The sequence below is a fragment of the Gekko japonicus genome, unplaced genomic scaffold (genome assembly GCF_001447785.1).
Source record: "Gekko japonicus isolate JY-2015 unplaced genomic scaffold, Gekko_japonicus_V1.1 scaffold310, whole genome shotgun sequence".
In the NCBI taxonomy this organism is placed as follows: Eukaryota; Metazoa; Chordata; class Lepidosauria; order Squamata; family Gekkonidae; genus Gekko; species Gekko japonicus.
The window spans coordinates 433,018-448,767 of NW_015174851.1; the positions used below are offsets into that span (position 1 = coordinate 433,018).

Genomic DNA, 15,750 nt, shown 5'->3' on the forward strand with positions numbered 1-15,750 from the left:
GAGTGATCCCCAGCCCTCACCTGGAGAATGGCAGCAATGGTTCCCCAGGAGAAAATATTTTTTGGAGGGTGAACTCTATGGCATTCTATTCAGCTGAGGCCTCTCCCCTCACCAAACCCTGGCTTCTGTAGACTCCACCACAAAATCTCCAGGAATTTCCCAATCTGGAGCTGACAACCCTAGTCAGGACTGGCCCCAGTAAGTTCCCCATAGAAGCCTGGAAAGAGCCTCCTGGCTTTGCCTTTTTACTGACAGAACCAAGCCTGGTTGCCTAGCAACAGCCACTGAGGGAAAAGTTTGTCCCACAGGAGTCAAGCAGGAGAAGTGTCTTTGTCAGGAGAGACAGCTGTTTTGACAGTTTATTCTAACAGAGAACAGTGGCTGAGGTGGCAGTGGGGGGAGAGACGAGTGGACTCAGTACCCAGCCAATGGCACATGAGTACACTTGATTGGTGGCTGATGGGCCACTGGCTGATGGAGCGCACATCACAGCCAATGGGAGAGCTGGAACGTGCCAATGGGTTTGGGCAATTATATATATCAGATTACAACAGGGAATGAAGATGCTAATACATGATTTTTAAAATATTCATTTACTTGTGTATTCTTACAGCTTTGTCACAGTGACTGCATTCTGTGCTGCAGAAGTCTTCAAGCCAGGAAACCTTCATCATTTTCCACCGTGCTTCAAGCACAGGACAAGCTTAGGGCTTGCTGGCATGCATTATCTCAAGAGTGTAACCACTGAACTCCCTTCACTTTTACATTTATTTTCACAATCCAGAGGCTATTTCAAGGCTAACAACAAGTTATCCAAAGCAACAAAATCAGTTTAAAAAATCAAGACTTCTTTGACTTTCTTTATTAACTTTAATGGGAAGCATGTCCAAATCTGAAGAAGAATGTGCCATAACAGAATAGATTCTTGTCTAACGAGATTACCCAAGTCATCTTTATTCTGCCCCATGAGTGGGAAAATCTGACCAGTGATGCTGATGCTCTTCTAGTTAAAGTATCAGCTTACAGTTCTAGGATCATAAGGTATTCAAAAACTGTACGTTGGATTCAAAGGCATTTTTCTGCACCCAGTGCTGGTGGTAACATACTGATGAAAATACTGAAAAAGGAGGTCTATGCTTACCTTCTATACGTTCATAAGCATTTACCCAAATGAATTGTATCTTTCCATAACATAACTCTGGATATACAGACCATGAGACCTCTTAAAAAAGAAATAAAGAAAAATAATTGGGTGCACCAGTTTGACTTGTTGTTAGCCAGCATGGTCAAATTCTACATTTGCCCATGGCTTATGAGCTTAATGAAGATTCACAGTTCCCTTGCTATAATGTTAAATGTAGCTGCAAAAATATTTCTTTCTGAAATGTGCAGAAGCAGCAGCTTTTTTTTTTTTTGCTTAAGAGTTAAAAATGATGGCATGAATGTATTCCGCTGAGAATAATTAAATGACAACGACTAGCTAAAAGGGAATCAGGTACTGCAACAGCAGTGCTTCAGTTATGAGTTGGGTGAGATACATGGTTCGAACAGGCCTATGTGGCAAAAGCAAGAAATAAGCAAGACAGCACCAACTAAATTGAAAGCATATGCTTCAGCAGTGATCCATATTAATCAAAGAAAGAATTATCAATGTTTTATTAGTCTCACAACATCATTTCCAATAATATCTCCTTGATAAGGTGCAACATTGAGGGTGCCATAATCCAGGAAAATGCCACATGGATTCAAAAACATCATAAATTTAAGCTCTATTTTGTAGTAAATTCCTCTGACATGATTTTCATGCAACATGAAAATGATTCTAAATTTTAAAGTTTAGAGAGCCTCTGTGGTGTAGTGGTGAAAAGTATCTGGAGTAGGATTACCCAGGTTCAAACCCAGCTTGCTATGAACTGACTGGGTGACTGTGGGCAAGACACACACTCTCACCCTGACTTACCCTCACAGGATTGTTGTGAAGGTAAAATGGAGAAGCATTTGTGCTACCCTCAGCTTCTTTGAAGAAGGTTGGGCTTAAATGTACGAAAGGAAAATAAATTTCTCCACCCATGGTGAAAGCATGCTGAAATGTTTTCTTGACTACCAGCAGCAATGGTCTAAAATGGTCTTTTATTTAACGATTAATCAATGCCTGAGTGCACATAACCCCACATGTTTTCTGATAACTACTGTGTTTCAAGCAGATGTTCCTTGTTTAATTCCAAGGGGTATTCAATAGCATGTAGAAAACGATGCTCCTGGTTGAAGAAAACAACTACAGCAGGAGTGTGAATTTTGCCACTATCAATTAAAAAACCATGAAACTCTTCCTTTAGAAGTTGATCACCACAGCCTGTGATTCCGACCATAATGTTAGACCCCCATTGGTTGCCAGGGTGAGTACACACAAGAACCAAACTGCTGGTTTTAAAATAATATTAAATGTATACGAAAGTATCAAGAAGGGAAAATAGGTATTGCCAACACATTACTCAGAAATCATGCAGAACAAAAGATAATAAAGCTAGCTTCACTACCTAACACTGTTCTAAGCTGCATTAGGTGGCACAAACCTCAGTTTCAATAGGAAGGGCACAAATTAGTATTGTCTACATCTTTTGCAATTGTGAAGTATAGTGCAGGCCTATAGTCCATGAAAATCTCAGCTAGTTTGGGCCATAATTGAATTATAGTTTTTGGTCCAGCATGTCAGGCGATGGTGATATCCAATCACAATGTGTCTCCAAGTGAAACCTCTGGAAGATGACATCACCTCTCCCTGCCTCCCCCTCCCATCACAGATCACAGGTTTCCATGAGAAACCAATTAACCATCCTCTGTCTTTGGCCTTGAGAATGCTAAGGAGCTTGCAGGCCAGAGAGCCAATTAACAACACCTGCAGGTCAGCCCTGGCCCAACACTGTTCACATAAACTGCTTGGGGGATGTTAAAGAAGACGATTTGCTTCACAGTTATGAATGCTCTTGCAATGGTTATGATTTAACAGTCAACCTGTTTAGCTATGCATACAGGACCTTACAACAACAATATTATAAAAAGGTGAATTAGAGATGAAAATGGCAACTTCTGCAAGACTACTTACTAAGTTAATGGATGCACTGGGATGCTTTCCAAATTTCTATCCATTAAGTCTAACTGGCTAATTAAATGACCAGTCTCATCTCTCCTTCTGAATAAAAAAAAAATGGCTGATGAACACATTGTGTGAAGGTGTATTCTAAAATTATCTGGAACACTGTATTGGACACTTTTTGTAACCTAATGGAGCTTTGGTTTTAAATTATAGGGAAATGAAACTGTTAATGCTAAAAATAATTGATAATAACTATGACCTCACAACATAAAAAGAACAGGAAATCCTGAATTTCTGTTGGCACCTATTTCAACAAAGTCAATTTATACTTAATTATTCACTGGTGGGGTTAGAAAAACATTGTGGAGGAAAAGAAAGATCCTGATCATGAGGCCAATCTTTTTTTAAAAACCACATAATAGGCCCACGCTCACTTTCTGAAAAAAAAAGCTATTTTCAGCATCTCACACTGCTTTCTTTCAGAATTCAAAATTTGCAAAAGCAGATCTCTGTAGAAAGTTAGCTTACAGAAATAAATTGGCCTCTAGTTTTACCATTTCCAAATTTCTTATTGGCCTCAAGAAATGTAGGTGGTAGCCTCAGCCTTTCAGTCATGGTTCCTTTATATCACATACCAGTTTTTAAACAGTAAGGTAGGGAGCCATTGCTGGGCACATAATGGCTGTTTTGCTAGTTCTGACCTTATTACAATTATGCTTATCCAGGACATCCTGGAGGCTAGCTTGAATAACAAAGAATAACTGTTGGTTTTTACCTTTGATATTGCCTTCATTCAAATCCTCATGACAAATACACTTCTGCTCTACATTTTGAATTGGCTTCTTCAAAGCATCTAGCATAGTTTAATAAACATTTTAAAATACATATGATTACTGCATTCACACAAGGTACAAACATTTGTTTGTGAATGGCACAAATCTGACTTGCTGTGCTTGTGTAGAGCACATGATTAGACGTTTCATGGTTATGACAGCCTTAAACTCTAATTTGACATAGCATTCAATGCTCCCAAAACCAGGAAACTTTTGATCATGTTCTTGTGTGTGAGGGGAAGAGGGAGGCAACAAAGCAAGTTCATGCCCATCATATCCAAAATCTACTGAAAGGTTTAGCAAATGTTCCCTCTAAGCTCCACAGTGTTGTCAGCAAAAATTTTACTGCATGAGCGAAAAAAGCTAGTAGCATTAAAGTTGTGACCAAGTCTACATTTGACTATTGCATAAATTAGTTTTTTAGATTATTTCCATAACCTTGTAATAATCTTGGAATTAATTCTTTTAAACTATATTTAAACTATATTTTAAGAATAAGAAAACATTATAAGAGAAAACAAAATCAAGACAAATTTCATTACAGAAAATGTTGTCCTCTAGGGGGGCAGATGAAGCCCCAGAGAACAGGTCTCCCCTCCCCTTTCCACTATATCGGTAGACCTGGCCTCCAGAGAATAGGTCGACCCACCCCTTTTCACTATATTGGTAGACCTGTCCTCCAAGGAACAAATTTACTTGCCCCAGTCCACTATATGGGTAGACATGGCCTCGAACTGTCACCCTGCACTAAGCCTCAGAAAACATACCAGCACTTGGGGGGGGGGGAAACTCTTGCAGTCTACTTTGGTTTTTTTTAGTGAACTATGACAAGTTTACAGGTCAAGTATAACAGAGGTGGAACAAGCACTGTCAGAACCCTACTTAACATAACAAACATGACGTTGCTTAAATGTAATAAACCTGCCCAAACTACTTCTTTATTCAAATATGTATATCCCACTTTTCCTGTGACTCAAGGCAGCTTACAAATCATACTGAAAAGCATAACAGGCATGCAACCTCATCCCCCCATTTTTTCAAGGTCCATTATAGCCTATGGGGCCATTATAGTCAATGGACCCCATAGGCTATAATAGAGAATCGATCCGGGGGTATCTGAGGCTCTGGGGGTGCTGTTTTTTGAGGTAGAGGCACCAAATTTAAAGCATAGCTGCTGGTGCCTCTCCTAAAAAAAAAACCCCTCCAAGTTTCAAAAAGATTGGACCAGGGGATCCAATTCTATGGGCCCTGGAACGAGGTGTGCCCATCCTTCACTGTTTCCAATGCCTTAGTGTGAGCAAAAACTTAAAATGCCTGAGCTGGAGCTAAAATTTTGTGTGCCAGTGCACCCTAGCACAGCTTAGAGGGAACTCTGGTCTAGAGAATCAACAACTGATAATGTGAGTATACACAGCCTCCTATCACCTTACATTATCCATCTCACCAGTCCCTTCCATTGCTTTATGATTCACTGCAACTAGCCACAGTTCCATCACTTTCAGATCCTCCTAATATCCTCTGGTTTCCCATGTTACGTTAAAAAGTATTTTTGCTGCTACTGATATCTTTAAAAGGAATAATGAAAACATAGAACATTTCAGTTCTTCTCTGGTAAGACACTGGTGAAAAGTAAGGATTTCATCTTTGGAGACCAGGAACCAGTGAACTAGGAGTAAACTTTATCCAGCAGAATACAGGCAGCTCATATATATCAGGCCTAATGTTTTTTCTTCAAGGCTTGATGATGATCAATTCAATTAGCTAAGAGTTGGTACATTCAAATAACAACACAGGTTAAAATAAATTACAAGATATTGGAGCAGACACATCAAATACTTTGAGAGTATTTCAGTTACACAAAGATTTCTGCTACATAAAACAACAATGTTCACATAAATGCCCACCACTTTACTGACGTCAGTAATACTGGTACAAAAACGGAGATGTTTTGCATGACAGAAGCACTACATAAATGGAAGCGGCTATTGTTCAACAGCCATTCTAATTTAGCTCTTTTAAGAAACACTACACAAAAATCAATGTTTGCTAAATGGGAAAGAACAAAATCAGTAGGGAAAAGAATTACATTTTCAGGCTTCTAAATGAATATCTGGAAGAGGTGACACACCAACTAGAGGTAGCACTCTTATGCATCGACTAAAGCATGGCAGATTAAAACGAGGAAGTAAGATAAACTACAGCTTGCATCAAGAAGTATAATCAACCAGAAAGAATTCTGGCAAATATGGATTCAAGATTTCCAGATGACCTTAGGAACACACACTTTTTTGTTTCATATGAATCACCACTGCTATACTTTAGCACAGGCAGATCAATTTTTTTAACAAAGCAATTTGTCCTTTAAGTGATGAATTCAAATTATTTTGACCCATATATTCAAAGCACATATAACTTACCTCCAATAATTTTAGACTGGCAATTGATAAATTCTGGTTTTTTGTCTGTTAGGTACCGCTGACAGGTGTGATGGAGAATTTGAAAGAATGTACATTTTTCAGAGGCTGTACTTGCTACCCATTGGTCAAAAGAATTTTCAAATAATAAATCAAATTCTGCGGACTCCTAGAAAGAATAATAATATAATTACTTTAACCTTCTAAACCTGCAGTATCTGCAAAATTTTAATGAAAAAACAATTTCAAAATATTCTGTATATTGTTCGACTATTTCTATACCAAACTTCCAGTACTTTGAATTTTGTATTTACTTTTACGTTCAGTTTGTAACTAAAGTGGTCAAAACTCCAGAAAACACTGAAATTCAGCAACAGATTTGGGAGTGGAGGACTCACTGGGGCCCCCAGACTCTGAAACAGCCGTTTGTCAAGTCAAAATGATGTACTCTTGTCAGCTGCTGTACTCAGAAGCAGGAAGAGGGTCCTACCTGTATACTATAAGAATGTCAACAGTGTGCCCTGCTCTTACTGTTTTCAGGGAGGGTGTATTAAATCTTTGTAGATATATATGGTCAGACTAGAGATGATCAAACACTTGCCCAATCAGATAACTTCTGGTCCACCAGTGGTTATTAGGTAGCTAACTAACTGATGGGCTGTTTGGCTGTTCACAACTTGTTTGTGTGTATTTGCAGGAACAGGTTACTTACTAACCACCTGCTGACGAGAGATCAGCTAGGAGTATGCTTTTGATTTCTTGTGTAGAAAATCTTGTTCTGTGCCCAGTAAAGTATTTTTTTTGGGGGGGGGGATAAGGAGCCAACTCCCAGCATTACTTCCCTTTTGCTTCTGTCCCTGCCCAGCTTGTGCAGGGGGGAACAATTATTTTTTGTGACTTCACTGCTTAGCTATCTTGCTGAAGGGGTGAGGAGGATAAGAAGCAGACTGATTTCCTGATCAGCTTCAAGCTTCTGACCAACTGGCAGCTGCAAACGTGTTTGGTGGCTGTTAGAGTTGCTCAATGCAATCTGAACATATCCCAGATTGGTGTCAAACAAGATAAGCTTGTCTTCTTAACAGGTTCACTGAAAAATTTGTGGCATCCTAGGGCAGACATGATTACCTTTTCAGGGTAACTGTGTTTCCAGCATGGAAAACTTCAAGTGGAACAACCAATAAACACCTGGAACCAGACCAGTATCTTCCAAGTACATGTGCATGTGAGAACAGTGAGAATAATGTATATCTTAAAGGGTTCTGGTTGGTACCTGTTCTATTACGATAATGAGAAACACTTAAGCAGAGAGTTTTCTTGCTCTGGTCATTACATTCCAAAATATAATATGGACAAAGTAGTAACAGAGGTGGTTACAAATGAGAAGCTACTAGTCGCCAACCAATAAAAAATATGGCCCATAAGAAATTGGCAACCGGGATAGGAGGTGAGGTTTTTTTGTCAAGAAAAATTGAAGATTGAGAAATGTAGTGAAATCTAGTAATACAGAGGAAGTATACTGAAAAATTGGAGCAGGTACTTTGGATACTGAAAAACTGAAGGTGATATTCTGAAGTATTTCTATAATTACTTGGGTAGAAAAATTAAACAAGTGATTTTTTTTTTGTAACAGAAACAAGAGAAATTGCAAGGACATAAGATTAATGCTAACCATCATCATCAAACATACACCACAGGAATGAGGAACAAATGACCCCCCCCAGAGGTATAATTATACTCACTCGATGAGGGTCTATACCATTAACCTGGCGAAGTTGTTCAAGCATCCACTGTGACCTTCGAACAAACGATGTAGAACCTTCAAACTGCTTAACTTTTGTAATAGATGCCTGTGCAGGTTTCTTGTTTGTCACTGTATACATAATACAAAGAAGGCCTTGCATAAGCAAACAAAGGGCTCCACAGCTGCACACATGCTTAAACCTGTCTTTGTTACAAAACTGATATTTTCCCAATTCAATACTTAATGACAGACTCCTCCTTCAACATACAGGTAACTGAACGCTTTCAGCATATTTTAGGTAATAGTGGCACAACCAACTGGAACAGTGAGACAAAACACAATCAAAATAGAAAAACAATTAAAAAAATATTTTTAAAAGAATGGCAAAAATGGACCTTAAAGTTCTGATCACTGAAATAATTAAAATTATTTTTCCCCTGAAGAGTTCTGTATAACACGAAAGCTCACTTGAAGAATTCTGAATCTTGGTTGGCCTAATCAAGGATAAAATATAAAATAATGATAAACACTCGCCATGCTGTGCTGGGTAATGAAACATACACATTTCACTAGTGTTTCTTATTCTGTGGAATTAAAACAAAAGAATTTACAGCAAAATCAGCTTTTGCCCAGTCAACATTGTCTGACAGCCCAGACATCTTCCCTTTGGGTTACATTTTTGATGAAGACATCACATTTCCCCAGCCACAGCTCCTTACCATGCTTTGAATTTCACTTACACAAGTCCTCTAAGCTTGTCTCATGCAGTGTGAGGAGAAGAGGGATTCCCAAGCATCCCTCCTATGAAAAGCATTTTGCATGGGCCGTTTGATCTCACCCACGACCATTTTAAAAACTGGACGACTACACTTTCTTTTGTTGTCTGAAGGATTTCATTTCTGTAACACAGCTGTAAAAGTGCATATTATGCAGCACAAGACTGTGTTTTGTTTCAAGGATCTTTGCAGTTTAGGTGGTTCAGTGCCAGCAGTATTTCTACCTACTCCTTTGACCTGTACAGGGTTTCCTTACAGCTTCATATATTCTCTGTACAGTAACCATTTAAAATATTCTATAAAATTAGAAACCCTGCAAGAATTATGAGTACACACTCACTATTATGAACTACTAATGACCAGCATTTACAATGTTATGGGTTTTCTTTTGAAAAAGCTGCCTCTGATACCTATTAAGTGCCCAGCATTTAAAAGAAATAGTGGCATTTCTTCAGCAATGATAATTTAAAAAGAAGCACTTGAAACCACCAAATGCAGTTTCTGTGCAAAAAACTCTGGATTTTCTTCTTCATCCACTTAGGCTACAACAACTGCATCCAAACATGGTTGGATATTGTGATATTCCTTGTGGTAGAGCAATAATCCACAAACTACCCAGCTGCAAATGATTCCTATAGTATAATAATAGAACAATATCCAGCGATGTGTATCTTTTGTATGAAGATATAAATGATATGTTGTCGAAGGCTTTCACGGCCGGAGTTCATTAGTTGCTGTAGATTTTCCGGGATGTGTGACCATGGTCTTGGCATTGTAGAACCTGATGTTTCGTCAGTAACTGTGACTGGCATTCTCAGAGGTATAACACAGAGAGATGGAATACTCTCTGTGTCAAGGTGAGAAGAAAATGGTGGGCAGTAAATTTATATCTACTGCAGAAGGTGGGTAGGGCTGAGTCATTGTCTTGTAGGAGTTCCCCAAGCTATGGTCATGCTAATGGAGGAGCTTTCCTGAGGAGGTTATTACTGAGCCTTTAAAGATGCAGGGGATTCATTTATAGATCTCTTGCTGTCATATTTAGTTTGGCTCTAAGGAAATGAATTGAACAAATAAGATATTCATTGATAAAAGAGAGAGTGAAACATGGGTAAACTTTGGTCCACTGGGAGGTCTAGATGCCAATGCTATGCAACAATGATGTAGTTATCACATGCAAACTGGTACTTTCACTACTCACATTACCTTAAACCTCAAATGGAGATCATAGCAAATTAAATTACAAACAGAAAATGGCTTTTCACAAAGTCTGAGTAACTAACATTACATTCTATGAAGTGCGGATAAGTTAAAACAAAAACTAATTGTAATAGGCCAAATGTTTGTTCCTCAACATCTCTTCCAGTTTTTATTGTGACTCTGACTGTCCTGCAGCACTACCTGTACTATTATTCCTCAGCAATTCCACTACTTCTTCAAAAGGCTAAAATACAGTGCTCATCTAATTTACTTCTTACTGTTTTCTGATCCAAGTGATCTATTACCCGTTCCTTTAATAAAGCGTAAATTAGCCAGAAAGAATAATCTGCTTAAAACTTTCTTCCTGAAGTTCTGTCACATGACACCACAGTTTTGTATTAAATCCAATAAACTTTACTGGCTTATTTTAAAAAGCTGTCTTCATTTTGTCCCGCATGGGCTTCTTGTATTGAAGTTCCAAAGACTATGATAAATTTTCTTACAACAGGGAGAATACTTGCTCAGATGCTTACGTAATCACGCGCTTGTTCAGACAACACAAAAGCCTTTGTGATTCTGCCAACACTGGTTTGGAATTATAAAACAGACCATGTATGCATATGGTCCCTCCTGCTCTTGTATGTGCCCCAATTCAGTCATTTCTTGCCTAGTAAAAACTATAATTTATTGTTATATCTGGATGGATCACATTTCCAAAGAGCCCCATAGCTAACAACTTTTTGCTGCGGGGGGGCCCAATGTTTTTCTCAGGGGGCCTGCCATTATATGTCTGTGCAGTACTGCCATGCCATCCTCATACTTCTAAATAATAACTAACTTAGAAAAGACACCTTTAGACATTTCTCTGCTAGTTTGACATATTTATTGCTTTACAGCTGTTGACCTTATAACCTTAACTTGTTATTTAGTGTCACTTTGCATATCTTGATCATCACCATAGATGGAAGAATTTAGGCAGAGATTTAACCTGGGATCTATGGCATACCATAGAAGTACACCCTCTGAAGCTGCCATTTTCAACAGTAGTCTGGAGATCAGTTGTCATTCCTGCATTTTGACAATCCTACCTATGATTCCAGAGATGGGAGCTCACTCCATCATACAGCAACCTTGCAGTTCAAAAGCAAGAAATTGCAAGTAGATAAATAGGTACCACTTCGGTGGGAAGGTAAGAGCATTCCCTGTGCCTTGGCGTCTAGTCATGCCAGCCACATGACCACGGAAATGTCTTTGGACAGTGCTGGCTCTTTGGCTTGGAAACGGAGATGAGCACCATAACCCTAGAGTCAGATTCGACTAGCTCTCGAGCAAGGGAAACCTTTACCTATGATTCAGGGTAAATTTAAGAGCCTGACTGCTGGATTACCAGATGACACCAAAAGAAAACAGCACATTAACCAAACACCTTTAGGTCTGAGAGAGTCGCTCAACTGATTGCTGTTTAACGAGATGAAGATGGGATGTACTAAAAGGAAGGACAGGGTTGCCCATTGGAAACAATGGGAAACACCTGAAGGCCCATTGGAAATAATGGGAGCCAGAAATGCCAATTGACTTGCATGGGCTCCATTGAAATACATTACAGTATAAGTAGAGTTGCAATAAAAATGTGGAATGGATTTTCCATTAGGGTCTCTGGGCCAAAATAGACTACTCTGGGACTGGAATGACAGGCCCCAGCTTGGAATGACAGATCCTAGGAGTAACAGAAGTCTTCTGGGACTGGGATGAGAGGCCCCAGAGTGGAATGACAGCCCTAGGGGGTAGCAGAAGCATTCTGGGACTGGAATGAGAGACCATGGAGTGGAATGACAGCCCCTGGGGGTAGCGGCAGTGTTCTGTGACTAGAATGGCAGTTCCCAGAGAGGAATGACCGCCCCTGGATGTAGTAGGAGTGGTCTGGGACAAAGAATGAGGATCATGTGAATAAGTAACAAGTCTCAGTTTGCTTTCATATTTAAATTTGGGAATGGCTTTTGGATGACTACAATAACAGGTCAGGGTCATTATGGGGGGGGATCATTACAGAATGGTCAGTGCTGCATTGGAAACAAATCAGCTGACATTTGTTGATAGTATATGCCATTCTCCTATACAAAGCTATTAGTTTAAAAAAATTATAAGAAAAATAGTGTAGCAGGAAGGAAACCTCTCCATCTTCTTCCTCCCGTAAGAACCAACATGCTGTATTGGATAAAGACTAAGATATGGGAAATCCAGGTTCGAAATTAGAGAGTCACTTTTTTATAGCTGGGGTGCAGTAAGCCTCTGCCTTGAAAGCTTGTTGGGTAACCTTAGATCAGTCATACACACTCAGCCTAACATACCTCACAGGTTTGTTGTGAGGATTTAAAAAAGTGAATTATATAAGCCTCTTTGGGTCACCATTAGGTAAACAGGTGGGATACAAATAACTAAATAAAATAAAAAATAGTTATTGTAGTTACCCTACTTTTATGACTTACTATCTCAGTACACTTCAGAGGGGGAGACCTTTCCTCCTGCCACTTGGGAGAGATGGGTTGTTCTGTACCTGAACAGATCTGCTAATGATTACTGCCATATCAATGATAGCTGGACCCCCTTCCTTAAAAAATCACAACATATTTTGAAAGCGCTTTAAATATTTTTATATGATGAATTTATTTTACAACTTTAACAATGTTTTACAACTTTAACAATGTTTTTGACAAAAATAGTATTAAAAAACCAAAACAAAATAAAACTGGGAGCAGCATTTTTGAGTGTCTAGACCCTTGGACAGGAGTGGACAGGAATGGGTGAATTTAACTCAGAAGACCATTATATCTACTACTGTGGCCAGGAATCTCGTAGAAAAAATGGTGTGGCCTTTATAGTCAACAAGAGAGTGCAAAAGGCAGTACTGGGATACAATCTCAAAAATGACAGAATGAATTCGGTCCGATTCCAAGGCAAACCATTCACAATCACAGTAATCCAAGTTTATGCCCCAACCACTGATGCAGAAGAGGCTGAAGTGGACCGGTTCTATGAAGACCTACAACACCTCATAGAACTAACACCAAAAAATGATGTCCTCATCATCATAGGGGACTGAAATGCTAAAGTAGGAAGTCAAAAGGTAACCGGAATAACAGACAAGTTTGGCCTTGGAAAGCAAAATGAAGCAGGGCAAAGGTTAACAGAGTTTTGTCAAGAAAACACACTGGTCATAGCGAACACCCTTTTCCAACAACCTAAGAGGCGACTCTACACATGGACATCACCAGATGGGCAACACCGAAATCAGATTGACTATATAATTTGCAGTCAAAGATGGAGAAGCTCTATTCAGTCAGTAAAAACAAGACCTGGAGCTGACTGTGGTTCAGATCATGAGCTACTCATTGCAAAATTCAGACTTAAACTGAAGAAAATTGGGAAAACCACTAGGCCATTCAGGTTTGACCTAAATCGCATCCCAGATGAATATACAGTAGAGGTGAAGAATAGATTCAAGGGTCTGGATTTGATAGATAGAGTGCCTGAAGAACTATGGACAGAGGTTCGTGACATCGTACAGGAGGCAGCAATCACCACCATCCCAAAGAAAAAGAAATGCAAGAAAGCAAAGTGGCTTTCTGATGAGGCTTTACAAATAGCAGAGGAAAGAAGGAAAGCGAAAGGCAAAGGCGAAAAGGAAAGATTTACCCAACTGAACGCAGATTTCCAGAGAACAGCAAGGAGAGATAAGGAGGCCTTCCTGAATGAACAGTGCAAAGTAATAGAAGAAAACAATAGAATGGGAAGGACTAGAGATCTCTTCAAGAAAATTGGAGAAATCAAGGGAGCGTTCCATGCAAAGCTGGCCATGATAAAGGACAAAAACGGTAGGGACCTAACAGAAGCAGAAGAGATTAGGAAAAGATGGCAAGAATACACAGAAGAACTATACAAGAAAGACCTCAATGTCCTTGACAAACACGACGGTATAATCACTGACCTTGAGCCAGACATCCTGGAATGTGAAGTTAAATGGGCCTTAGAAAGCATTACTAACAACAAAGCTAGTGGAGGTGATGGTATTCCAGCTGAGCTATTCAAAGTCTTAGAAGATGATGCTGTTAAAGTTCTGCACTCCATTTGCCAGCAAATTTGGAAAACGCAACAGTGGCCACAGGATTGGAAAAGATCAGTATACATTCCAATCCCAAAGAAGGGCAATGCCAAGGAATGTTCAAACTATCGCACAATTGCACTCATATCACACGCTAGCAAGGTCATGCTCAAGATCCTACAAGCTAGGCTTCAACAGTACGTGGATAGAGAACTACCAGAAGTACAAGCTGGGTTTCGAAGAGGTAGAGGAACGAGAGATCATATTGCCAACATTCGCTGGATTATGGAGAAAGCAAGAGAGTACCAGAAAAATATCTACTTCTGCTTCATTGACTATGCTAAAGCCTTTGACTGTGTGGATCACAACAAACTATGGCAGGTCCTTAAAGAGATGGGAGTACCAGACCACCTCACATGTCTCTTGAGAAACCTGTATAAGGGCCAAGAAGCGACAGTTAGAACCGGATACGGAACAACTGATTGGTTCAGCATAGGAAAAGGAGTACGACAAGGATGTATACTGTCACCTTGCTTATTTAATATATATGCAGAGTACATCATGCGAAATGCTGGCCTGGATGAATCACAAGCGGGAATTAAGATTGCTGGGGAAAAGATCAACAACCTCAGATATGCAGATGATACCACTCTAATGGCTGAAAGTGAAAAGGATCTAAAGAGCCTCTTGCTCAGAGTAAAAGAGGAGAGCGCAAAAGTGGGCTTGAAGCTCAACATCAAAAAAACTAAGATCATGGCATCCGGCCCCATCACTCCTTGGCAAATAGAAGGGGAAGTCGTGGAAGTAGTGACAGACTTCACGTTCCTGGGATCCCAGATCACCGCAGACTGTGACTGCAGCCATGAAATTAAAAGACGCCTGCTCCTTGGGAGGAAAGCGATGGCGAACCTAAACAGCATGATAAAAAGTAGAGACATCACCCTGCCAACAAAAGTCCGCATGGTCAAAGCAATGGTATTCCCAGTAGTCATGCATGGCTGCGAGAGTTGGAGTATAAGGAAGGCCGAGCGCCGAAGAATAGATTATTTTGAACTATGGTGCTGGAGAAGACTCTTGAGAGTACCTTGGACTGCAAGAAGAACAAATCAGTCAATCCTAAAAGAAATCAACCCTGACTGTTCCCTGGAAGGCCAGATAATGAAACTGAAGCTCAAATACTTTGGCCACCAAATGAGAAGGGAGCACTCACTGGAGAAGACCCTGATGCTGGGAAAGATTGAAGGTCATAGAAGACGGGGATGGCAAAGGATGAGATGGTTAGACAGTGTCCTAGATGCAACGAACATGAAATTGAGCCAACTTCAGAGGACGGCGGAAGACAGGAGGATCTGGCATGACCTGGTCCATGGGGTCGCGAAGAGTCGGACTCGACTGTGCGACTGAAAAACAACAAAAAGACCCTTGGATATGCTTACTGCTCCCCAGCTATAAAAAAGTGACTCTCTAAGTTTGAATTTCTCCCTTTACATGACAGACCATATACCATACCACCAACTATTTTTAAGGCTTCGATTTCAAAACAGGCCTGCTGTACAGAATAGCAGACTCCTTAAGTGGCTCCTGCCCAAAGCTCTC

General features: G+C 39.9%; 1 protein-coding gene across 2 annotated transcripts in view; it reads right to left on the bottom strand.

Moving 5' to 3' along the window:
* Positions 1-15,750, bottom strand: part of STXBP6 (syntaxin binding protein 6) — a 175,907-nt gene that overhangs the window by 26,957 nt on the left and 133,200 nt on the right. For both annotated transcript variants that reach the window (XM_015424536.1, XM_015424538.1), the window contains exons 3-4: positions 8,081-8,211; positions 6,345-6,510 (exon numbers count right to left, since the gene is read on the bottom strand). In XM_015424536.1, the coding sequence (XP_015280022.1) occupies positions 6,345-6,510; positions 8,081-8,211 (297 nt within the window). The remainder of the gene's footprint in view (positions 1-6,344; positions 6,511-8,080; positions 8,212-15,750) is intronic.